Source organism: Crocuta crocuta, unplaced genomic scaffold (assembly GCF_008692635.1).
Source record: "Crocuta crocuta isolate KB4526 unplaced genomic scaffold, BGI_CrCroc_1.0 scaffold58, whole genome shotgun sequence".
Classification (NCBI taxonomy): domain Eukaryota; kingdom Metazoa; phylum Chordata; class Mammalia; order Carnivora; family Hyaenidae; genus Crocuta; species Crocuta crocuta.
The window spans coordinates 2,036,398-2,063,856 of record NW_027532417.1 but is presented as its reverse complement, the minus strand read 5'-3'; the positions used below and the strand labels follow the sequence as shown (position 1 = coordinate 2,063,856).

At 36.5% G+C, this 27,459-nt stretch overlaps 1 protein-coding gene across 4 annotated transcripts in view; it reads left to right on the top strand.

The window, feature by feature from the left end:
- Positions 1-27,459, top strand: part of SLC44A5 (solute carrier family 44 member 5) — a 405,392-nt gene that overhangs the window by 266,056 nt on the left and 111,877 nt on the right. For all 4 annotated transcript variants that reach the window (XM_077778996.1, XM_077778997.1, XM_077778999.1 and 1 more), the window contains exon 6: positions 21,384-21,457. In XM_077778996.1, coding sequence (XP_077635122.1) covers positions 21,384-21,457 — 74 coding nt within the window. The remainder of the gene's footprint in view (positions 1-21,383; positions 21,458-27,459) is intronic.

Genomic DNA, 27,459 nt, shown 5'->3' with positions numbered 1-27,459 from the left:
AGTTCTATTCCATTGGTCAATGTGTCTGTTTTTGTGCCAATACCATACTGTCTTGGTGATGACAACTTTGTAGTAGAGGCTAAAGGCTGGGATGGTGATGCCTCCCGTTTGGGTTTTCTTCTTCAATATTACTTTGGCTATTTGGGGTCTATTGTGATTCCTTACAAATTTTAGGATACTTTGTTCTAGTTTTGAGAAGAATGCTAGTGTAATTTTGATTGAGATTGCATTGAATGTGTAGATTGCTTTTTAACTATATTTCAACTATATTTATTCTTTTTAACTATATTTATTCTTCCGACCGAGGAATGTTTTTCCATTTCTTTGTGTCTTCTTCAATATCCTTCTTAAGTTTTCTATAGTTATCATCATACAGATCTCCTATATCTTTGGTTAGGTTTATTCCTAGGTATTTTATGTTTTTTTGTGCAGTTGTGAATGGGATCAGTTTATTGATTTCTCTTTCTGTTGCTTCATTATTGGTGTATAAAAATGCAACCGATTTCTGTACGTTGATTTTGTACCCTGCAGCTTTGCTGAATTCATGAATCAGTTCAAGTCGGCTTCTGGTGGAGTATGTCGAGTTTTCTCTCTAGAGTATCATGCCGTCTGCAAAACGTGAAAGTTTGACTTCTTTGCCCATTCTGATATCTTTAATTTCCTTTTGTTGTCTGATGGCTGATGCTAGGACTTCCAGCACTATGTTAAACAACAGTGGTGAGAGTGGACATCCCTGTCATGTTCCTGATCTCAGGGGGAAAGCTCTCAGTTTTTCCTCCATTGAGGATAATGTTAGCTGAGGGCCTCTCATAGATGGCTTTTATGATGCTTAAGTAAGTTCCTTCTATCCCAACTTTCTCTAAGGTCTTTATTAAGAAGGGATGCTGTATTTTGTCAAATGCATTTTCTGCATCTATCGACAGGATCATATGGATTTTATCTTTTCTTTTGTTGATGTGATGTGTCACATTGAGTGATTTGCAAATATTGAACCGGCCCTGTAACCCTGGATTGAATCCCACTTGATCATGGTGGATAATTATTTTTACATGCTGTTGGATTCAGTTTGCAAGTATCTTGTTGAGGATTTTTGCATCTGTATTCATCAAGGATATTGACCTCTGGTTCTCCTTTTTTTTCTGGGTCTCTGGCTTGGGAATCAAAGTGATGCTGGTTTCATAAAATGAGTCTGGAAGTTTTCTTTCAATTTCTATTTTTTGGAATAGCTCGAAAAGAATGGGTATTAATTCTGTTTTAAGTATCTGGTAGAATTCCTCAGTGAAGCCATCTGGCCCAGGGCCCTTATTTGTTTGGATTTTTGATAACTGATTTGATTTCTTCACTAGTTGGGTCTGTTCAGATTTTCTGTCTCTTCCCGTGTGAATTTTGGAGTGAGTGTGTGTTTAGGAATTTGTCCATTTCTTCTAAGTTGTCGAAATTGTTGGCATATAATTTTCATAGTATTCCCTGGTAATTGCTTGTCTTTCTGAGGGGTTGGTTGTAATAATCAGTCCATTTTCATTCATGATTTTGTCTATTTGAGTGCTGTCTCTTTTCTTTTTGAGAAACCTGGCTAGAGGTTTGTCAATTTTGTTTATTTTTTCAAAAAACCAACTCTTGGTTTCATTGATCTGTTCTACTGTTTTTTTGGATTCTATATTGTTTATTTCAGCCCTGGTTTTTATTATTTCTCTTCTCCTACTGGGTTTGGACTGCTCTTGTTGCTCTCTCTCTAGTTCTTTTAGGTGCGCTGTTAGATTTTGCACCTGCGCTTTTTCTAATTTCTAGAAATAGGCCTGGAGTGCAATGTACTTTCCTCTTAGGACTGCCTTTGCCGTATCTCATAGAGTTTGGATTGGTGTATTTTCATTTTCATTTGTTTCCATATATTTTTTAATTTCATCTCTAATTGCCTGATTGGCCCATTCATTGTTTAGTAGGGTGTTCTTTAACCTTCATGTATTTGGACTTTTTCCAGACTTCTTCCTGTGGTTGATTTCAAGTTTCATAGCATTGTGATCTGAAAGTGTGCATGCTATGATCTCAATTCTTTTATATTTATTGAGGGCTGCTTTATGTCCCAGTATGTGATCTATCTTGGAGGATGTGCCCAGAGCACTTGAGAAGAAAGTGAATTCCATGGCCTCAGGATGTTGAGTTGTAAATATATCTGTCAGATCCATCTGGTCCAATGTGTCATTCAAGTCCATTGTTTCTTTAGTGATTTTCTTTCTAGTTGATCTATCCATTGGTATAAGTGGAGTATTAAATTCCTCTGCTGTTAGCACATTCTTATCCATAAGATTGTTTCTATTTGTGATTGTTTTATATATTATGTGCTTCCATATTCAGTGCATAGACATTATCATTGTTAGTTCTTCCTGACGGATAGACCCTGTAATTATTCTGTAATACCCTTCTTCATCCCTTGTTACTGTCTTTACTTTAAAGTCCAGTTTGTCTGATATATGTATAGCTACTCCAGCTTTCTTTTGACTTCCAGTAGCATGATAGATATTTCTCCATCCTTTACTTTCAATCTTAAGGTGTCCTCCAGTGTAAAATGAGTTTCTTGTAGACAGCAGCTAGATGGATTTTGTTTTTTTATCCATTCTGCTACCCTATGTCCTTTGATTGGGGCATTTAGTCCATTTACATTCAGTGTTATTACTGAAAAATATGGGTGTAGAGTCATTGTGTTGTTTGTAGGATTCATGCTTGTGTNTATTATGTGCTTCCATATTCAGTGCATAGACATTATCATTGTTAGTTCTTCCTGACGGATAGACCCTGTAATTATTCTGTAATACCCTTCTTCATCCCTTGTTACTGTCTTTACTTTAAAGTCCAGTTTGTCTGATATATGTATAGCTACTCCAGCTTTCTTTTGACTTCCAGTAGCATGATAGATATTTCTCCATCCTTTACTTTCAATCTTAAGGTGTCCTCCAGTGTAAAATGAGTTTCTTGTAGACAGCAGCTAGATGGATTTTGTTTTTTATCCATTCTGCTACCCTATGTCCTTTGATTGGGGCATTTAGTCCATTTACATTCAGTGTTATTACTGAAAAATATGGGTGTAGAGTCATTGTGTTGTTTGTAGGATTCATGCTTGTGTTGGTGTCTCTAGTATCTTGTGTTCCTTGCAACATTTCCCTCATAGAGTCCCCCTCACGATTTCTTGTAGGGCTGGTTTAGTGGTGATAATTTCTTTCAAGTTTTGTTTTTTTGGAAAGATTTTTATCTCTCCTTCTATTGTGAATGACAGGCTTGCTGGATAGAGGATTCTTGGCTGTATATTTGTTGTTGTTGTTGTTCATCACATTGAAGATCTCCTGCCATTCCTTTCTGGCCTGCCAAGTTTCAGTAGAGAGGTATGTCACAACTCTGATAGGTTTTCCTTTGTATGTTTGGGCCCTTTTCTCCCTAGCTGCTTTCAGAATTCTCTCTTTGTCCTTATATTTTGCCAGTTTCACTATGATATGTCGTGGAGAAGATTGATTTAAGTTACGTCTGAGGGGAGCTCTCTATGCCTCTTGGATTTCATTGTTTGTTTCCTTCCCCAGATTGGGGAAGTTTCTGATGTAATATATTCAAGGACTCCTTCAGTGCCTTTCCCTCTCTCTTCCTCTTCTGGAATTCCTATGATATGGATATTATTCCGTTTGATTGTATGACTGAGCTCTCGAACTTTCCTTTTTTTGTTCCTGGATCAGTTTCTCTCTCTTTTTCTCAGCTTCCTCTTTTTCTATAATTGTGTCTTCTAAATCACTTTTTCTCCTTTCTGCCTCTTCAGTCCATGCATTGGACGCCTCCAGTTTATTATACATCTCATTTATAGCATATTTTAAATCATCACAACTATTTTGAAGCTCCATAGTCTTTGTAGAAATAGTTTCTCTAAAGTCTTCCTTGCCTTTTTCAACCCAGTGATTAATTTTAGGACTATTGTTCTAAATTCTTTTTCAATTATTTTGCTTATATCTGTTTTGAGCAGTTCTTTAGCTGTTAATTCTTGCTGGAATTTATTTGGAGGAGAGTTCTTTTGTTTTGTCATTTTGGTTAGCTTTCTATCTCTTGCTAGTTTTCAAAGCTTGTTATGCTCTCTGTACCTGCGAGTCCTGCTGTACCAAAGAAGGCTCTTTGACTGTCCAGGGCCTGTCCATTCAGAAAATGTTCTTTGAATGGTGTCTCTTGGTATCTCTTGTTGAGACATTGGTTATTTTATTTCCTACTTTTAGTGGTATTTGCGACTCTCCACCATGTAATCTTTGGCTTGTTACTTGAGATAGCCTCTTTTGGGTATGATCTCCCTTGCCGGAGGCGTAGCCAAGGTGGGCCGTGATCCATATGCCCATATCTTAGTCCTTGCGCTCCATTGATATTGCCCCAAATATAAACTTGCAGGCGAGTCCCTCAAAGCATTTTCAAGCCTCTCGCTTTCCCCCTGGGGATCCAGCTTGAAACTGATGCTTGCGTGCCTTCTAGGTGTAGCTGACGAGTGAGGAGCAGATTCTCCCGGGGTCTCCTGGGACCAGTGCATCTCCCCTAGGGTCAGCTGGACAGCAGGAAACCGGTTCCCTCTGTGTCCCGATTGGAGGTTTCTGTCTTCTCCAGCGACAGGGACAGTGTCTTGAGCAGTTTCAGCCACTCTTTCTTCCCCCCCCTTCCAAACTCACCGTGGCTACCCACAAAGGGGGATTCCCCCTTCCCTCTGTGTCTCTGGTCCCGGCCCCATTTTTTCTTCCCCAGTTTTCACTCACACTTTAAGGTTTTCTCAGCAGACTCTGTCTCCTTTTCCACCCAAACTCCTGGATTCTGTAAAGGTTCCTATGGCTTCAGGCCTTCTCCGTTTGAGAGATGAGGGTAATGAAATGTATGGAGCTCCCTACTTATTGGCCATCTTGCCTCCTCGTCTTTAATCCATTTTGAATCAAGTATTTGTGAGCGCTGTAAAATAGGGGTACAATTTCATTTTTCTGTATGTGGTCATCGAGTTTTCCCAACACCATTTATTGAAGAAACTGTCCTTTCTCTACTGAGTAGTCTTGACTCCTTTGTCAAATATTAGTTGACCACATATATAGGGGGTGATTTCTGGGCTCTTGGTTCTGGTCCACTGATATTATGAGTCTGTGTTTATGTCAGTACCATATTGTTTTGATTACTATAGTCTGTAATATATTTTGAAATAAGGAAGTGTAATAATTCCAGCTTTGTTCTTTTTTACTCCAGATTGCTTTTGATATTTGAGGTCTTTGTGGCTTCATATGAATTTTCATCACTCACTTCCTCTTTAGAGAGCACTTTCCCATGCACCCTACCCTTATTATTTTCTTCCAAATTATCATATTTGTTTTCTTTATATTACTTATTATACAATCATTATAAGGAATGTATTGCACAGAATACGTATCAAGTAAATATTGCATAAGTAAAAGAATGAGTCCTTTTTGATTCCATGATGTATTGTAGTCTGTTTTTATAATTTCTACCAATAAGAATGTCAGCCAACATGGTATACTTAATCCCATCAGCCATCCTTAATTTCACATCTTTGTTCCTGTACTTCTCTTTTGCCTAAAAGAAACCTCTTTTCTCCACCAGTCAGAATCTCCCTAATTCAAAATCTTAACTCATCTTATAATTAATGTGTCTTACACACTCTAAGTCACACTGAGCTTTTTCCATCCTAACCATCTAGATCCTTTCTACCAATAGTACCTATGTTTAATCTCTATATTTTAAACTCTATTTTCTAATGTTAATCTTCTAGGTGCATTAATCTTTTATTCTTAAATCATGAAAAATAGAGCATTTGAAGGGTAGGGTCATAGTATTTTTCTGCTTTATATTTCCTACCCCCTAACAGTGTTGGTTTCTCTCATCTCCATCCTGCCCCTCTCTTTCTTTTACACCCACATGCACACGTGCATATACACGTCTCATAATAGTAGCAAGTAATAGACACTTAACAAATAGCCACTGGAAAAAAATTGCTAGGAAGGTTTTGTTAAACCCTGAGGAGGAAGGACTTATATTTAGGGAAGCCTTGGAAAATATGAGTCCTCCATGACATTATTCAGAATGCCAGGAAAGAGGTAATAATAGGAACTGAGACCCATTATGTATGATGCATTGTAGTACTTCATTATAAGAAAACTGAGACCATTCTTGGATAAGATTAAATATAAGATTGCCTAATGCTTCTCAGACTTAGTATTAAGATGCTACTCTGAATATCTTGTTGAAATAAGAGACTTAATGGCATAATATGTGACAAATTTTATGTCCAATGATTAATAAAAGACGTATATTAACTTAAAGAAGCTTTGTATTTTAATAATCAGCTTAGGACAACTGCATTTGTATATATTTACTAGGGCTGGATTTAAATTTCAAGCCCCATTCCAGTGAACATGAATGTCAAGAATTATTTAATTAATTTAAAAATATGAAATATAAAACTATTCAGAGATAAGATCTAACAATTTTTTATTTTGATGTTATTGATATCAGCTTTAGAATATACTTTGTTATGAAATTAATCTGAGTTTGACTTAAATCCTGAGAGAAGATACACTATCCAGTTTTCCTATGTTTATCTTATATGTTTCATATTTAATAATAATTGCAGAGAAAAACACATATTCTTTGGCATAATCCATTTTGGTTCACTACAGATTATTAGAATGGGGAAATCTTTTTATATTTATGGTTGTCTAAATAAATCTCACTAGTAGCTATGGCATATTCTATAATTTTCCCTCTGCACATCCATTCCAAACCATCTTCTCTTGCCTCCTTTATTACAGAAGCTAAAAAGCTAAACGGTCAATTTTCCCTATCACCTTCTAGGCAAGGGGTGGTCATGAGATACAGTTCTGGCCAATGAGCATAAAGGGAAGCAGGAAGGACCTTCTTTTTTACTCAAAAAGACAAAGTTTTATAGAATAAATTTAGATACCTTGAGTGCAGCAGTTAACTTGTGACATGAGGTACAGCATGAAAATGAATGTCTATAAGTTAAGGATCAAAGAGGTAGAAAGATGAAATGAGTCAGGTCTCTAATGGCATCAGTGAATGACATACTATACCAGCTCAAGACTACCAATTGTAGGATTTCTTATTGCATGGAACAAATAAATTCCTTGGAGTTAAGCTATTGTTTCTAGTATAAATTTTCTGGTATTTGCAATTGAACACACTCTTAACTAATACACAGATTCAGATTTAAACTGGATTACACAGAGACTGTATTTAATAACTTCAAACCAATAAACATTGAGGAAACATTTAGTTTTCACTTAAAAGCCCTAAAAAGTTTAAGTCCTGTTTAAAATTAGTTAACTATGAACCTGTTTTTACTAATAATGCTTTGTTATAGTATATACAACTTGTAGAATAAAATGTATTAGCAAATATTTACAGAAAAGAAAGCAATTTGTATACAACTTCAGTCTCTAGACAAATGGTTGAAATTTCCCATTTTGCTGAACAGTTTGAGAACAGAGGGACATGGAACGTTTGTACATTTTTGAAAATTTCTACAACATATTAATGTCTAATGTTCAGGTAACCCTTTTCACTTATTCAATAGACATATGTTGAATACCCATATTTCTCTTCTATGGACAAGTAATGAAAATTCTCTATTTCTTCTTATGCCATTTCACAAATCTGTTCACTTTTCTTCCTAAATTGGGTAGAGACCTCCCACCTTCCAGTAAAGATTTACCAACAGCATGCTAGTATAGTGTCCAATATTACCTTAGCTACTAAATTTGTCATGTTGCATGACATGCTTTCCTCTGAATATTGAAATAATTGCTAAAATAAACAAGTGAAAAATTTTTATGATGGAGAATCCTTGTTTTCTACGTGTGTGGTTTAAATCATTAAGGGCCAAAATTCAATCTTTCAATCAAGATGAGTGTGTAGATCTGTAATGCCAATAAAGAATTTCAGTTAGGGTATATTCCAAACAACTTTATAGCTGTATAGTTTATAGTTTAATTTATATTAAATTAATTTTATTTCCCCCCCCCATTAATTCATGGTTAATAGTTGACATTATTTCTCAGGTTATTTCTATTCTAAAATAATGCCAAATTTATACTTCAATAACTTTTTTAAAAATTTACTTATTTCTTATATTTGATACATAATTTAAAAGTTACAGAAGGATATATGTGAGAAGAAGGGCTCCCTTATTTCTTCCCAGACACAAAGTTCACCTTCTGGAGGAGACTACTATTCCCAGTTCCTTGTGTAGTCTTACCTAAAATTATTTTAAACTTACTCCTTTATGTAACGGACACTCACACAATTATATGTATAAAAATGTTTTACAACTGAGATGATTGCATTGATAAATTAATCTCCGAACTAAATTTGTATTTCATGTTCTAAAAGCACTAGGATGATTATAGGGCACCCCGTTAAGGGTATGTGTGGAGGTAATAAATATTCTAAGCAGAGACAAAGGTCTAAGATCACCACTGACTAAATATTATCTTCAGATAATTAACAGAGGGGTTTTATTATTCAGCTTTGCTAAATATACAGAGGATATGACAAAAATAGGCATAACATCAACTCATAAAGACTTGATTAATGAAAGTTTAAAGGCCAGCTCTGTTTTCATTTTATGGCATGCTTCAAACAAAAACTTAGGGTCTGTATTTTATATAGCCCATGAGATTATTATGTTCACTGGTTGATGTAGTTGTGATTTGTAAGATGTTTTAATGAGGCATTTATGGATGCATATTTTCAATTCCATTCCCAGTTAGGAATGTTTGACCATTAAGAAAGATCAGAAAACAATCCCTCACCCCCTACACACACACACACACACACACACACACACACACACACACACATTTAGTAGCAATTTTTGTTTAAAGACTATAAAAAGATGTCTGTTTTGAATTTAATCAACGAGGATGAAGAAAAAAGTGAAAGCAGAAGACCAATTTTTAAACATAGTTTGAGGGGATCAGAAAGAAATTAGTATAATGAGATAAATCAACAGTCTATTTGTAGTTGTAAAATGTAGGCTATGTGTCTCTATTATAAATGCAATTTGTGTTTATTGTGGAAGCTTTGAAAAAAACAGATAAAGCAAAAGAGGAAAAATAGAACCAGAGATAATGGTCACTAACATTTTTTGTATATTCTTTTGTCTTGTTAAGCATTTATATACATTTTATAAAAACTTATAACAATAATAACATGTTTTATAATCTACTTTTTATTGAATGCATTAAGAAAGTGTTTTCATATAATTGTTCTAAAAATTATTTCTATCTTCATTATAAAGAGTGCAGTGTTTTAAATCCCTATAAAATAAATTCTTGCTTCATATATATATATATATATACATTTCCATAGTATAAATTACTAAAAAGAAATTACTAGCTCAAAGGGCATGCAATTTTCTGAGGCTCCCAACAGCAGTAAGCAATTTTTTATTTAAAAGTTTTGGTGACAGATAGTAATCTCTATTTAATGTACAGGCTCAATTACTAAAAATATTAGCTGTTTATAATATAATTATTAGAAGGTATGAAGATTAAAGAAGATTTTAATAGCTGAATTTCAGTAGCCATCCCAGTTATGAAAATTTTCAGAAGTTCATTGTTTCAACAGATATTTTGAGCACCTACTCTAAATTTCTATGTAGTAAGGAATCTAACCTATTCCAAGAAGATTAAAGAGCATTCTAAACTGATATGGATTACCTTTTAAATTAGTTGATAACTTTGGATTAATGTTCTAAGGCCGTTCTAAGCTGGGTCTCCTTGCACCTCTTCTGTGCCTTTTATCCATGATGCCACGTGCCATATGAGCAATAAGTATCATCTGGCTCTCACTTTACTAGCAATTTGTTGAGTGGTTTCCACCTACTGACAGATTCTTAAATATTATGCAAGCTTTAGAAAGATGATGAATAACATAGTAAAACCAATTATGTCTGACCTTATCCCATTTTAAACAAGAGACATTTATATAGATATCACTTAAACTTCTCTATATTAAAAAAATGAGGTTTTATTTCCCCTTAGAAAATATAAGTCACAGCCAGTTAAAGGTACTCTCTCAACGCAGTGGAAACTGACACGCAAACTGGATAGAAGAAAAGATTATCCATTGAGGGTAGAGAAGCTTTTGAGATCTAAATATCATCTAATAAATTGAAAAGATATTATCAACATCATCCTATAATTTCTTAAGATATCAAGTTATTTGGTATATTTTATTCCAGCAAGTTTAAAATATGTTAAAAAATAATAATCTCAGAATATTAACTCTCCTCTCAATGACTGGATGCCAGAATTATCTTCTAAGGTAGATGTAAAATTTCCTTAATTTTTTTTGAGACTTGAAAAACTTGCATTAAGTTTGAGCACCTGAAAAAGAACACGTTCTTGTCATTAAAAACTCATTTATAGCTTCCTGATTCCAGTAATAGTGTAATTCTTCAAGATACTCTTTTAACCTTATTATCCTTGTAGGAATGGTAAATATAACTTATTTCTGAAATCTCAAGTTTCACACACATGCGTATGTGTGCACACAGGTACGCGCACGCACACACACACACACACACACTCACACCGAGAGAGAGAGAGAGAGAGAGAGAGAGAACATGACATAACCTAAACCTGTGGGAACAGAGCAATATAAAATTTTTAAACAACGTGTCTGGAAGGGAGAAGAGAAACTGGGAGCATGTGGAAAAGAACTAATTAACCCCTTAAAAATAAGCTCTTAAAGAATGTGTCTCTCACAAAATTACGGAAATCTCCACTAACAGTGAAGAGTAGGAATAGAGGAAAACATTTTTTTTTTAATGTTTTATTTATTTCTAGGAGAGAGAGAGAGAGACAGCGTGAGCAGGGGAGGGTCAGAGAGAGAGGGAGTCACAGACTGAAACAGGCTCCAGGCTCCGAGCTGGCAGTCAGCACAGAGCCCGACGCGGGGCTCGAACCCACGAACCGCGAGATCATGACCTAAGCGAAAGGCGGACGCTTAACCGACTAAGCCACCCAGGCGCCCCGGAAAACATTTTTAACTCACAGAAAATGTTACCCTGAATAGCCCAAATTTTGAGTTTGCTGACTTGTTATCATCAGTTCAGATGATCTGTCCAATTCATGCTACACTCTGAAGTTTCCCAACTGTATCTCAGTGAAGTTTGGAGGGTGGCCCCAAAGTGCATTGTCCTTTAATAAGGCCTCATGGAGGTGAAGCAATCCTTTGATTTCCTGCAGTAAGACTCAGAGGTAACAGATGACTTTCCCGGCATTGTGCAGGTACCATCAGAACCACAGAGGAGCAGGGCTTCTAAATTGGGAGTTATAAACGCAGCCTTGTCGTAGACAGATGTATCCAGGTGACACCAAGAACTTAAGAGTAGCAGGTGGTCATCCGACTGGAATTACAGGCAGTGGACAGCCCCTAAACTGACTCATTCAACATAAATGGATGATCTGTCAGAGAATAATGACTTTTAGGATTTTCATTCTCGCTCTAATGCTTGATATTAATGACCTTTCAGAATGGCTGATATCATTGGAATTTCATCTGCTACAAAGAAAGAAAACCAGTAAATGAATCAGTTTCTGAATGAATGTGGAAAACTGTCCCTGAAAAGAAAGCAGAATGACAGTTGTTGGAGATTAAAAGCTGGTGTGGAACTGAAATAGGCATTTAACAAACAAAACTCTATTCTTACCTCCTAATTTAATTTTATGGGGTTGTGTGTGGCAGAGGAGGAAGGCAGAGGGAGGAGAGAGAAAGAGGGACAGAGACAGAGAGACAGGGTGATGTTGATTTATTTTACTGGAGACAGTAATGTCCCAGTAGGGTCATATGCTTAAGGTCATATGCTTAAGCTTGACCAAAAAATTTGAATCCCTAGCAACATATTACTATATAGGGATCCTCCTCCCCAAAACTCTGAAATTTGAAAGACAGCACAGCACTTTTAATTTCATAAGAGGCTGCTTATGATACATTAGTCTGTCAGCAGTAAGAGGCATGTCTTACTGATCATTTATGTGATTGTATTTCTGTAACATGCAAGGCTCTGTACCAAATGCTGCCACAGAGGACTTTATGGTCTAGGCCAAAGGTCTGCAAGGTTTTCATAAAGGTCCAGGTAGTAAATCTTTTAGGTTTTGCAGGCCAGATGGTTTCTACTGCAACTACTCAATTCAGCCATTGTAGCACAAAACTAGCCATAGATTATATATATATACATATATATAAGGAATATGGCTCTTTCCTAAAAATCTTTATTTATGGACACTGAAATTTGAAGTTTGTATAATTTGTATGTCACAATTTTTTTTAGCCATTAAAAAATATAAAAACCATTCTTCATTCACAAGCTTTACAAACAGGCAGTAGACCAAATTTAGCTTAGTCTAAGCCCCTGGTCTAGGTTATAATGAATGGCAGATAGTTGCCTTGAGGATGTACAAACAAAATTTCTATAAGTCTACAAAGATTAGAGGGAACTCTTCTAGTTGAAACTTCATGAAGGAGGTGATATTTGAACTGAATTGAAGGATGGAATTTTATTTAAAAAGTTTTACATTTAATTATGTTTTACATTTATATTCACTTGTTTGATATGATATTAAGCTTATTCCTAGCAAAATCTTAAATTCAAATAATATATGACACTGAACAAATGCATTCCTGTATATTTTGCCCAAACATTATGTTTTACATGCTGTAATTTTTTATAGTAAAAACACTTAAATTAAACAAACAAATTAAAAATTTGTTAAAAGGGTAGATTTCATATTAAGTGCTCAATACAGTATTGTTAAATATATGCACAGTGTTGTGCCACAGATCTCTTATATCTTATATCTTATCATCTTGTGTAATTCAAATTTATACCCATTGAACAGCAGGTCCTTATCTGCCTCCCCCTCAGCTGCTGGTAACCACTGTTCTAGTTTGTTTCTATGATTTGACTCCTTTAGATCTCATATAAGTGGAATCATGCAGTGTTTGTCCTTTTGTGATTGCTTTATTTCACCTAGAACAATGTCCTCCAAGTTTATCCATGTTTATCCAAAAGAATTAAAATCAGAGGGACGCCTGGTGGCTCAGTTGGTTAAGCATCTGACTTCGGCCCAGGTCATGATCTCACAGTTAGTGGGTTTGAGCCCCGCGTAGGGCTCTGTGCTGACAGCTAGCTCAGAGCTTGGAGCCTGGTTCAGATTCTGTATCTCATCTCTCTCTGACCCTCCCCTGCTCTCTCTCTCTCTCTCTCTCAGAAATAAATAAAACATTAAAAATTAAAAAAAAAAAAGGATTGAAATCAGGATCACAAACAGATATCTGCACTTTCATGTTCACTGCAGTATTATCTACCATCACTAATATGTACAAAACTTAAATGTCCATTGCCAAATAAATGAATTTTTTAAAATGTGGTATATATGTACCATGGAGTATTGTCCAACCCTAAAAAAGGAAAAGAATCCTATGATGTAAGGGATTTTGTAGATAGGTTGGAGATCCACACAAGGACACTTTTGTGAGTAAAAGGGAGCATTGATAATGGTTGTAACAATAGGTGTAAACCTTGACTGTTCCGTGCAAATTGGGACATATGGGTTATTCCAAAAGGAGGAATCTAAAGGGGCTATTAGCAGAGCACCCTGAGTATAGTCAAGGAAGAGTGCATGGGTGTATTCAATGGATGAAAAAACCCAAGGTGGTTGAAGCACATGGAGAAGAATGGTGGTGGATAAAGCTAGAAAGATAGTTTGGGCTTGAACTAGGATTAAACTTGTAGGTTCTTAAACATAAGGCCAAGACATTTGGAAATTACTACATAGATGGTGGAGAGGCACTGCCATTTTTTAAACAATAAAATGACATCACATATCAGTGAGTATCAGTGATGTGCAGAATGAATTGGATCAAGCAGAGACTATATGCAGGGGCCCAATTAAGAGACTATGGCAGTAGTTTGAGGAGAGGACAAGAGAATTTGGACTGAATCCAGGAAGCAGGAATAGAGAAGAAGGGGTAGGTGAAAGACATCAGAGAGAAGAAATCAGGAGAATTTGTCAATTAAATATAAAAGATAAGCTTAGAAAGGGAGAGTCAAAGGAAACTCCCAGGATTTAAGTTGAGATTAATATAGGCACAGTGTATTTGTGGGTTCCAGATAGGAAGGAAGGGGAAATTGCAAATACATAATAATTGGGATCGTATTCTTCATATTGCAATTTGGAAAAATAGGTATGTTAGAAATGGTATTTCTATCGTTTAACTTTTAAAAATACTTTTACACAAGGGTAGCTCAATCTGAATAGAGTTTTGAATAGCTTTCTGATAAATGTGAATGTGAGCATCTTGTTTTGAAAATTTTGGGCTTTGATTTGGACAGAAGGTGAGGGAGAGACTTGGGGCATATTTCTCCTTCACTATTCTTTCTTTCTTCTTTCTGGGACCTGGTGGGATGCAACTCATTTTAGTTTAATACAATGGTTCTTCGTGCTTTCTATGAAAGTAAAAATGAATACATCTGAGGTAAAGGTACAGCTATGAGAGGCCTCTAGCTAAAATATGATTCAGAATAATTTTCAACCGTGAGCTGGTATCACCCAGTTATTTCTATAGCTGCCGTGAAAGGCTTAAAATTACCCAAGTTAAATCTTTGCTTTTTAAAAATTACTCATTTCCAACGGTTGACTTCAAGTTTCAGGACCAGAAAGGACATAGAAACTAAAAGAAGAGTAGAGCAAATCAATGAAACCAGGAGCTGGTTCTCTAAAAAAAATTAATAAAATGGAGGGAAACCCCTAGCCAGACTTAATCAAAAAGAAAAGAGAAAGGACCCATATAAATAAAATCACAAGTGAGAGAGGAGAAATAACAACCAACACTACAGAAATACAATTAGAATATTATGAAAAATTAGTCACCAAATTAGACAATCTGGAAAAAATGAATAAGTTCCTAGAGACATATAAACTACAAAAAATGAAACAAGGAGAAATAAGAAACTTGAACAGACCAATAATGAGCATAGAAATTGAATCAGAATCAAAAATCTCCCCACAAAAATCCAGGCTCAGATGGCTTTCCAGAGGAATTCTACCAAACATTTAAAGAATTAATGTGTATTCTTCTCTAACTATTCTAAAAAAACAGAAATGGAAAGAAAACTTTCAAACTCATTCTGTAAGACCAGCAATACCCTGGACAAAGACCCCACTAAAAGGGAGAACTACAGGCCATTATCCCTGATGAAGATGAATGCAAAATTTCTCAACAAGATACTAGCAAATGGAATCCAACAGTACATTTAAAGAATCACTCACCACAAAGTGGGATTTACTCCTGGGTTGTAAGAGTGGTTCAATATTCTCAAATCAACCAACGTGATACACAACATTAATGAAAGAATAAGAACCACTTGATCCTCTAAATAGATGCAGAAAAAGCATTTCACAAAGTACAAAATCCATTCATGATTAAAAAAAAAAACCCCAACAAAGTAGGGATAAAGGGAACATACCTCATCATAACAGCCACATATAAAATACCCATATCCTCAGTGGGGGAAAACTGAGAGATTTTCCTCTATGGTCAAGAAAAAAGATAGGGATGTCCACTCTCAGCACGGTTATTTAGCATAGTACTGGAAGTTCTAGCCTCAGCAATCAGACAACAGAAAGAAATAAAAGGCATTCAAAGTAGCAAGGAAGAAGTCGAACTCTCACTATTTGCAGATGACATGGTATTCTATACAGAAAACCCAAAAGACTCCACCAAAAAAATTCGTAGAACTGATACATTAATTCAGTAAAGTTGCAGGATATAAATCAACACTCAGAAATCTGTTGCACTTCTATAGACCAATAATGAAGCAGCAGAGAGAGAAATCAAGGAGTCAGTCCCATTTAGAATTACACCCCAACCCACAAGATACCTAGGAATAAGCCTAACCATAAAGGTAAAAGATTTGTACTCTGAAAACTATAAAACGTTTATGAAAGAAAGTGAGGAGGACAGAAAGAGATGGGAAAACATTTCATGCTCATGGATTGGAGGAACAAATGTTTAAATGTCTATACTACCGAAAGCTATTCATACAATTAATGCAATCCCTATCAAAATACTAGCAGCATTTTTCACCCAGCTAAAACAAAAAATCCTAAAATTTTTATGGAATCACAAAAATACCCCAAATAGCCAAAGCAATCCTTAAAAAGAAGAACAAAGCTGGAGGCATCATGATTCTGGACTTCAAGTTATGTTACGAAGCTGTATTGATCAAGACAGTATGGTACTGGCACAAATACAGGCACATAGATCAATGGAAGAGAATAGAAAACCTAGAAATGAACCCACAACCATTTGACCAACAAAGCTTTGATGAAGCAGGAAAGGATATCCAATGGGAAAAAGATAGGTTTTTTAGTAAATGGTGCTGGGAGAATTGGACAGCAGCATGCAGAAGAATGAAATTGGACCAGTTTCTTACACTATACACAAAAATAAACTCAAAATGGATGAAAGACCTAAAGGTGAGACAGGAAACCATCAAAATCCTAGAGAAGAACACAGGCAGCAACCTCTTTGACCTTGGCCACAGCAACTTCTTACTATACATGTCACTGGATGCAAAGGAAACAAAAAATGAGCTATTTGGACTTAATCAAGATAAAAATCTTCTGCACATCGAAGGAAACAACAAACAATTGAAAGGCAACTTTTGGAATGGGAGAAGATATTTGCAAAGGACATATCTGATAAAGGATTAGTATCTAAAATCTATAAAGAACTTCTCAAACTCAACACCCTCCCCAAAGAAATAATCCAGTTAAAAAATGGGCAGACATAAATAGACATTTTTCCAAAGAAGAGATCCAGATGGCTAACAGACACATGAAAAGATGTGCAACATCATTTATCGTCAGAGAAATGCAAATCAAAACTATAGTGAGCTATCTCCTCACACCTGTCAGAATGGCTAAAATTAACAACATAGGAAACAGCAGGTGTTGGCGAGGCTGTGGAGAAAGGGAAACCCTCTTATGCTGTTGGTGAGAATGCAAAACTGATACAGCCACTCTGGAAAATAGTATGGAGGTTCCTCAAAAAGTTAAAAATAGAACTACTCTATGACCCAGCAATTGCACTAGTAGGTTATTTACCCAAAGGATTAAAAACTACTGATTTGAAGAAATACATGCAACTTGATGTTTATAGCAGCAGCATCAACAATAGCCAAACTATGGAAAGAGCCCAAATGCCAACTGACTGATGAATGGATAAAAAAGATATGGTGTGTGTGTGTGTGTGTGTGTGTACATAATGGAATATTACTCAGCCATAAAAATAATGAAATCTTACCATTTGCATGGATGTAATGGAGCTAAAGATTATTATGCTAAGCTAAATAAGGCAGAGAAAAACATACTTATGATTTCACTCATAAGTGGAAGAGACAGAACAGATGAATATAGTGGGGAAAAGAGAGAGGTAAACCAGAAGACAGACTCTCAACTATGGAGAACAAACTGCAAGTCACTGGAGGGGAAGCGGGTAGGAGGGATGGTTTAAATGGGTGTTGAGTATTAGGGAAGGCACTTGTGATGAGCAGCTAAATTCTACACGTGAAACTAATATTACACTGTACATTTACTAACTGGAATTTAAATAAATACTTGGAAAAAAAATAACTCCTTTCCTATAGAACAGTTAGGATTGTGACAGATGCCCTGAAATCAAAAGAAATGAACACTAAGATGCTACGCTTCTCAAAATTTGAATTAAGCTTCTGCTATGTACTTGACTCACAAAATGGTGCCCAAATTATATTTGATAGTTTGTCCAAATTCAATTTTCCAATAGTTTTCTACTTTTTTCAGTTTATTATTTATTTTGAGAGAGAGACAGAGAGAGAGAGAACCCCAAGCAAGCTCTTCACTGTGAGCACAGAGCTCCAAGAGAAGCTCCATCTCCCCAACAGTGAGATAATGACCTGAGCCACCCAGGTGCTCCCAATAGTTTCCTAAACAGTAGGGTTTTTTTTTTCCCCTGGAGGGAGTATATCTGAAGAAAGGGAGAAAAGCATTAATGGGCAAAAATGGCAGGTAATTGTAGTTTCCTGAAAGTACACACAACCACAGGGAGGAGGGATCAGCTGGCCTATGGAAGGCCCTCACCTACTTTGTAGCTCTCCAGGACATGGGAGTGACAGTGCTGAACGTCTTCCTGAAGTCACACCTTGAGAACACATCTTGAGAACCAAGAGAGCAGAGTTCTTTGTTGCCTACTCTTCTCTCTGCATCAGGTCCAAGCCTTTTATGTGGGGAGATGCTAATCATACTCTATTCCATAACGCTCACAGGAATCCACTTCTGACTGGCTATGGAGATGAATAAAGAGAACCTGGACCACTACCCAGTGGCGACCACAGCACTGGTTTGGACCATGACTATGTACATTGATGAGGAAAGTATATGGGACCTTAAGCTCATCTTACTTACTTGTACTGAATGATAACCAGTATACTGATCTTCCATCCCTTTGCTTAGGCAGGAGATGACCTAAATAAATAGATTGGTCCATGAAAAACAAACAAAAACAGAAAAAAGGAATCAAATCACTACAGGAACACATTCAGAAATAGGAATGTTTTATCTAGAAAAACTCTCCAGCATCTTGAGGTTTTTGAATTTTCTATTCATAGTTTTCAGTTTGTTCAACATTCTTTTGTCTTTAATATAAAAGTAAGCAGTCTGGCCAGGGTGTATGGTCTACTATTTCTCTAAAGCCGTGTCCCAGAAAAGCAAAGCAGACTTGAATATATTATCCTCCCTGGTCTCAGGATATAATCCCCAACACCTGAAAGTTTGAATTACTGAGAAATGCTATACCACTGTGGTGAAAGACTGCTGGGGGATGGTTGTGTGGGCCTGTAGTAGTCCCTGGTGCTGTAGCCTATCCTTGGCACCAAAAGAGAGAGAGAGAGAGAGAGAAACCATAGTGTAAAACCTAAATCTAAATGGGACCAAAACTCCAATGAATGCCTATTCGTCAGTGCCAGTACCTGATAAATATGGGTTCTAGTCTTAAAAAATTTCCTTTTGGGTTCTGCTTCTTTCTTTGTGCCTGTCCTTTGAGATTGGTAGGTTTCCTTCATTCATCTTTCTAGCATGTTTACCCCTCCTTGTGCTTGTGATATAGCATTAGAAATATGTAACATTATAACACTATGTAATGTTAGTTTATTATAAATAAGCATTATAGTACATATTATGTATAATGTGAGTATATAGATACTAAACATAGATTTATAATTACAAAATGGTGGCCAATTTGGCTGATGCTTCTGGTCACCCCCACTCTTCCTCTTCTTGGTAGTTATTATTAAACACAAGGGCTTTGACAACTCCAAGATTTCTAATTAAGGCACACCAGTGCTCTAATTTTCCCTCTTTTAGTTCCTTACCTGCAGGCATTTCTTATTAGATATCACACTAATTTAACAACTGCTCTCAAGTTAACAACCACTCTGACAGGATGAAAGCCTGATTTTGAACAGGATATGTCAGAATGCATGTGAACCAGATACTCACCTCACCTCCAAGCAGGTTTTTGCTTTTCAGTGATTGTAAAACAAAGAAAGCTAGAGCACCTGTTTCTTCCCTTTTTATTATTATTCTCATAATTCTTAGATCAAAATGAAATGTAAAATTCCTGGACTGAATTTGGATTTAAACAAATGACAGTTTGTTTCTGGATTGAGCATGATTAACTTTTTCCATGAAAGATTTGTTTCCTATTGTGGTAATAGGAATATGTGAGAAATTTTAGATATGGCTAACTTGAGGCTTTACAGAAAATTGAAATAATATTAAAATAATTACTAAATGAAAAGTGTTAGTCATTGGAGACCTAGATATTTGGTCAACCTTACCCTCTCTCTACCTCTCTGTCATGAACCTTAAATAAGTCAACTCACCTAAAAACCTGAAGGTATTCTTAAGAAACTCACAATGTATGTGAAAGCAGTAAAGGGTGTAGTAAGGCTATATCAGTGTAAGGTATTATTGTGTCTTTAACTGCACAATTCTTATTCATTATTATTACTACTACCATCACAAAAAAGAGGGTGTAACTTCCACCTGCCTGTGCTAAATATTAGCATATATCCATATGCCCTCTAGAGCAAGAAATTTTTGCTATGAAAAATCTCACGTGCAACTTTTGATCCTCTCAAATAGTTTTTATCCTTTTTCTTTACTAATAAATTTTTCATTAAGTTTCAAATAGAGNGAACCGCGAGATCATGACCTAAGCGAAAGTCGGACGCTTAACCGACTAAGCCACCCAGGCGCCCCTATTGTTTTACATTTTCAAGATATAGTTTTTGGATTTCCAGACTAGTTATAAGCTGAACAAATCTAATATTAGGACTAGGAAATACTTTAGTTGAAAGCCTTGAGTATCTCTACTGGCTCTTAACTTGATTTATGATCCTTAGCAAATCGCTGAGTCTCTATCAAGCTGGATTTTCTTTAAACCTATTTTGACAGTATATAATTTATAGACTAGCTAGTACAATTACAGTTTGAGCCATTTCATTTTTAATGCATTATATACATTATTGCTAGTGTAGTTGCAACCCTACTCTCCATAGAAAGTTTGTGTAGTCGATCCTTAATAAATGGCACGCTTTAAGGGCGCCTGGGTGGCTTAGTCGGTTAAGCGTCCGACTTTCGCTTAGGTCATGATCTCGCGGTTCGTGGGTTCGGGCCCCGCGTCGGGCTCTGTGCTGACTGCCAGCTCAGAGCCTGGAGCCTGTTTCAGTCTGTGACTCCCTCTCTCTCTGACCCTCCCCTGCTCACGCTGTCTCTCTCTCTCTCTCTCCTAGAAATAAATAAAACATTAAAAAATAAATAAATGGCACGCTTTATGTATATAGAAAGATAATAGAGAAAGGGAGAAATGGAAAATGGCTATTTTTGTTTTTTACTATGTCATGTGTTGAGGAAGCATGATGAAGAAAATCATATACATTATAATTTCAAATAAAAATATTTGCTTGATATTGCTATACTCCAGTCTCTAAAAATATCTTACAAATAAAGAACCAAGAGAGAATAAACGTGAAGAATTATGGGGAAGCTTCTTTAATCACGGAACGATGACCACTCCATTGCTAATGAAGTCTTTGATTACAGAAACACGTCTGATAGACCTTTCAGAATTACTAGGTATAAAATGGCATCTCACAATGATCATTTTCCCCTTTCCCATATTTGTTCACTAAATAAGATGTCACGTTGAACTCCTTTTAATTCTTTATTCCTTTTTGTCTTTAGGAGTTGTACAGATGTTCTGTGCTGCATGATCTTCATACTGTTCATTACTGGCTACATTCTTTTAGGACTTGTGGGTGAGTAAACACAGGTATAGAAGAAATTTAAAATTTGCTAATGAAATAACTAAGTCAATGTCACATTTTTAACATTAATTATTTTCCTCCCAGAGTCTTGTTATTATTGATTCTTGTTTTTTTCTGGAGGGAAGTTGCCTCACCAGTACTCATTGGGTAGCAGATTCAATGAATAATAAACAGTAATATTTTCAAAGACAAACCCTAATTACTTAAGTAAATACAATTATAAAGAACGGCAAAAATTTATAGTTTCTTTTTAGTCATGTTTACTTTTGAAATTCTGTTAAGCAGCTAATTATGTTCATGTTGCTATTTACTAATATGCACTAGGGCCTAGATAAGTTGAGGTAATACATAAACTTTTCTTTTTATAAGCTAATTAAAAAGAAAGAACAATTATTAGGAATTTTACCACATAATTCATTAATGTTTAATAAGTCTCATTTTCTTTGACTACCAGAAAGAGATATTCTGTTGTTTACTGTTAGGTTAAAGATTTTTCTGTGAAGGTTAAATATACAAATTATTTACTTTTTTAAGAAACTACCAGAGGTTAGTGACTATTTTCTGTAAAAAGTTTCATTATTGCATGTGAATGTATCACGATTTCCCTCTGAAACTTAAGTCCTGTCCCCTTAGATGCTGACTTAGGAAACTTTAATATATTTTTATTAGAGCAAGGGCTAGAAAACTTAAATAATTCTAGTACCAATAATGAATGGGGTAGAGTTACTGTGGATAGAATGCATAAGAGGGTGTGCCTACCTTGGAAACAATGGAAAATGCTCTTCACTGTTCATCAGTTTTGTCTCCCAGTAAGAGAAATACTTTGAGAATAGCAATTAAAAGTAATTTCCAAAAGATCATCTCAGTAATATTATGCAAAAGCTATACAGAATTGGAGAATTCAAAAAGTAAGGCAGGAAGAAGAGTAGGGAGAGGAGAATAAAGGAGAATAAACCACAAAACTAAATAATATTCTCTAAGACCTTCAGAAGATTCCTTTGGTATTTCTTCAGAGTATTTTAACTTGAAAACATTAAAGCCTTTATAGCACAATACACAGTCTATAAATTGAATATCATAACATGTATTTTCTTAAACAATTAACAGAATTTTAGCTTCTCTAACTTTGGAACACAGATTTCCCAATCTCTGATTTTTTTGGTTGTTTTTACTTTTTGTCATACAATTGAAATTGGTTGCATAAGAGAAAGAAGACTTGGAGTCAAGTTGATCTAGGGTTTGCTCACATTATTTGGTGAACTTAGGCTAGTTTCTTAACCTCAATATTCTCATCTGTGAAGTATAGAAACACTACCTACTTTGCAGGGCTGTTGTGAGAAGTAAATGAAATGATATCCAGGTATACAAATAATAGTACATAATACTGTTAGGCAGTATTTCTTTTGCTGTCATTGTGTAGTCTAGTTGTTCTGAATTTTAAGAAATTGTTTTTAAATTAATTGATTATATCATTTCTATGGCAACCCATACTTTTAGTTATTAAAGTTTGAATGCACGCAGGAACTTCATAAGGATCTCTTACTGTCCCTGGAATCTTTCCATCTGGGGATCTTCTGGCATAACAAATAAGTCTCCTCCATATCTCAGAGCCAGTGTGTTGTAATCCACAGAGAAATGTGTTCTGTCCTTATACAGAGCTGGGAACGCCACTGCCACTCTCCTGTTGGTACGGTAGAGAAAAGGGATGGGAGTGCACACCGTCACTCCCTCTGGAGCAAAATAAGAACTTTGCTTCTTTAAGATCTCCAGATTTGGTTTATAAATACCTTAATTAACATAAATAAATTGAAGGATAGATGCTTCTCAATGAAAAACTGTGTTCAATATTGGATTTACTGATTCCTCCAAATTAATCCTGATGCCACTGATTAAAATAAATGGCTCACAAAATTTACTGAATGAATATGAATATATATATATGTGTGTGTATATATACGTTCCTCATTCCTGAACCACAAATAGTCTAAGTAGTCTAAGATAAACTTACCTTTTCTGTTATGTCTTATATTATATTAAAAGAAGAATGGAGGGAAATGATTAGCAGAGGATATTAGGAGTGTGAAAGTTTTTTTGGCATTAAAGAATATATACCTTTACCTGAGGAAAGATGATGTTAACTCAGTTACATTGCTATGTTATAAGTAGTGTGAAAATCAATAAAAGGAAACCTTAAACATTTTTAAACCTTTATTTATTTTTGAGAGAGACAGTGTTAGTGGGAGAGGGGCAGAGAGAGAGGGAGGCACAGAACCTGAAGCAGGCTCTAGGCTCTGAGCTAGCACTGCAGAGTCTGATGCTGGGCTCGAACTTAAGAACCACCAGGGCGAGTGGGTGGCTTAGTCGGTTAAGCGTCCGACTTTCGCTTAGGTCATGATCTCGCGGTTCGTGGGTTCCAACTGACGTGCCGATAGGGCAGAGCCTGCTTAAGATTCNCTGTATCTCCCTCTCTCTCTGACCCTCCCCTGCTCACGCTCTCTCTCTCTCTCTCCTAGAAATAAATAAAAAAAATATTAAAAAAAAAAAGAACCACTGAGCTCATGATCTGAGCCCAAGTTGGCCACTTAACCGACTGAGCCACCCAGGTGCCCCAAAGGAAGCCTTATTTAAGATGGAGTTGGGAGGCCAACAGGGGAGCTCTCGTGCCTGCCTACGCGTCATTGATTNTGCGAAAGTCGGACGCTTAACCGACTAAGCCACCCAGGCGCCCCTTTAATTTTATTTTTAAACTTTAATTCCAGTATAGTTAACATACAGTGGTATAGCAGTTTCAGATGTACAATATAGTGATTCAACAAGGTCAGTCCCACTTCAGCTGCTACTTTACTATCCCTGAAGAAGGAAGAAAAGTTCCCTCCCCCAACAAGAGCCCAGCTAATGGGAGACAGTCACAACTCAGCCAGTGAAAAGCCACTATACTTCAATTCTCAGGTTACTCCAATTGACTTTTTGTTTTTAATAGCCCTCTCAACTTCCTTTTTTGCTCTACTAAAGGAGTGTTCCTTTTCAGTTTTGTTGTAGCTTGCTCTACTATTCCTGAGTAAACCTGTTTTTGCTGGTAAAGCAACTGGCAGTTTTATTTTAAAGGTTAATAGTGTTTTGACATCTTTTGCCATTTTGTTAGATCGGGACCTTCTAAGGCATATCTTCTGTCCGTTTCTTTCCATAAGAAGTTTTTTCGGGAAAGAGCCATGTTTCTCACAAATTCAGCTGAGAAAAAAACCTGTTCTTTGCCCTTTATGTGGAATATGGCCAACTAGGTAACACTTGGATGCAACAAAGGCACTTGATATTCGGCTAATGAAAAGCAGAAGTGGAGTCTGGGTAGAAGGTAATCACATCTCCTTGAAAGATCACACTAACATTTATGATAATAGCTCTCTTTTGTCCCACTTCACTGATGGTTGCTATTCAATTATTGTACTAGAAAAAAAGAATAGGAATATTTATTATGCAAATTGCCCTTTGTTATCCTTGTGTGTTGCGGACGAAATGACACAGAGGACAAGACACACACAAAAGACAGACACAGACACAACTCCAGCCAGAGGAACAATTCTACACACGCCCCTCTTGCGGCTTATTTTATACCCCGGTAACTGGATACAAACTGAAACCTACAAGATGCATTCCTTTACCAATTAAGGGCAAGTAGCCAAACACCTTTCAAGGACAGCGGGGAGCAAAGGGAGGAAGCGACCACAACATGTTTACTAAGAGGCCTGCTCACAATTCCAGCCTCCTCCTTATTTCTAAGGAGGGCATGTTCCCTCGTTTGCGAGTGGACCATTAAACTTGGATATTGTGTGCAGGCCTCCTGGCAGAGCACCCTGTTTGCAGGCATGCCTTGCCCAGGCAGGGAGCCCCGTGTGCAGGCGCATCCCCGCGTCCCTAACCACGCTTTCTTGTGGTCACTGTCGGGCTCCCACATCTCCCCCTTTTTTCTGAGAAGCGGTAGCAAACTGTAAGGCGGCGAGAACACGTTGTCTATCCTTTTTTAGTTGTTGCCTTCTTCGCCAGCACCGGAAGACTAAAATAATAACACAGCATAAAAGTATTATGAATAAAGTATTCACGAGAACAGTTCCAATTAGGGCAGACACATGTCCAAGAGAGTTCAAATTATTCATCCCTTTCTGTAAATCCCTTAACAGATCGGACCCAGTAATGTCAGGTAGTGTTTTGCTAAATGTAGACAAAATTTGCTGCTCTAACTCCATAATTTCCTTAGTTAGGTTTTGATGCCCTGTTAATGACCGTTTCACCTTTTCCCAACCTTCACTCATGTTAAAAGGCACAGATGTTATACATAATTGAGAGGAGTTCCAATCAAATTTCAATACACTTTTTGTGGATAAGACAGTTAATTGATCCCCAAGCCATGAAACAGTATGTTGAAGATTGAGTACATCAGTTGCAAGTTGTGCATCCAGATCTCGTTGTTGTTGCCATAATAAATGAGAGTCTTTATGCCATTCCTGTACAAAGTCTGCTGTTTAGAATCCTTGATGCAAAGCAAGTCCAGCCACGGCAGCGGTTGCAGTAACTGCAGCCACTGCAAGAACGGAAGCTATGATTAGTCCAAGCATGCGTCGGGACCGGTGAAGCAAAGTTTGTATAGCAGTCACCAAATGAGATACAGCAAAAGAGTCCGACCAAGGTCTTGTCAAATTTACAGGCAACCATACTTCGGTTCGAGTTTTAACAATCACCAATGAAAAATTAGAGTTATTGATTTGTGTTTCAAAACTTTTCCACCATGACTGATTTACACATTGTGTTAAATTACAATGATTACATGATATAGATCCCTCTGTAGCATTCCAAGTCCAATTCCCATACAGCAATGCAAAGGGGTATTTTAGACAAGCCGTAGCAGAATAGGATTTATTAACATGCAAGTTAACATGAAAGGGACCTGAACTGTCAGTCTTATCCAAAGTATAGTTTCCTGACCATATAGTGAGATTCCCTGAAACTGCCCTTGAAATTGGGGATACCATAACAATTGCAACTGAGGGGGAACAAATGCAAATTGCTGCCATTTTACGGTTTCATTACTGTTACCCATTAAAGTACCATTAATTCGATACCATTTGAAAGTTTTGTTAGACCATTTTTCCAAAATTTGACCATGATCAGGGCTCCAATCTACAATAACAAATCCAGAATAATTCATGACCTTAAAAGGCCGATGACCTCGGCATCTTTACCATTCCAAAGATTCTAGAGAGGGAATAAAAAAAATTAGAAGGGTATAATGGTATAAAGGTATCAGGATGGTGACTCATTGGCGTCATAGAGGTGTTGAATCCCCTGGTGGAAACAAGCACAGTAAAGACAGCAGGATGATAATTATTATATGTTACCTCCCAGGTATTATAAGAGTAATGATTATGCTTCCTTGTAGAGAGGCAAAAGGGATGTCCTCCGATGCACAAGGGGAGACCCTTCACTGCAACAGTAACATTACTTATGTCATATTGATTATTATGATGATGCAAATGCTCAATTCCTCCACACGCGGGTGGTGGGAAGAATGCAGTTTCATTGGTGCATACCTGTACTTCAGGTTCACCCCAAGAGACAGCTCTCACAAGAGGAGGATTAGGAACATAAGCCCAATAAGTATATTCTATCGCTTGCGCATACATTGCCTGACAGGTAACCACAGCCATCATANATTAAACTTGGATATTGTGTGCAGGCCTCCTGGCAGAGCATCCTGTTTGCAGGCATGCTTTGCCCAGGCAGGGAGCCCCGTGTGCAGGCACATCCCCGCGTCCCTAACCACGCTTTCTTGTAGTCACTGTCGGGCTCCCACACTTGTGTGAACATTATGCAATAATAGCACAATTTTAACATTTAATAAACTTTTATTTTTCATTGATTTCCTGTTTTTAAAAAAATAATTCTAGTATAGTTAAAAATACAGTGTTATATTAGTTTCAGGTGTGTAATATAGTGATTCAATT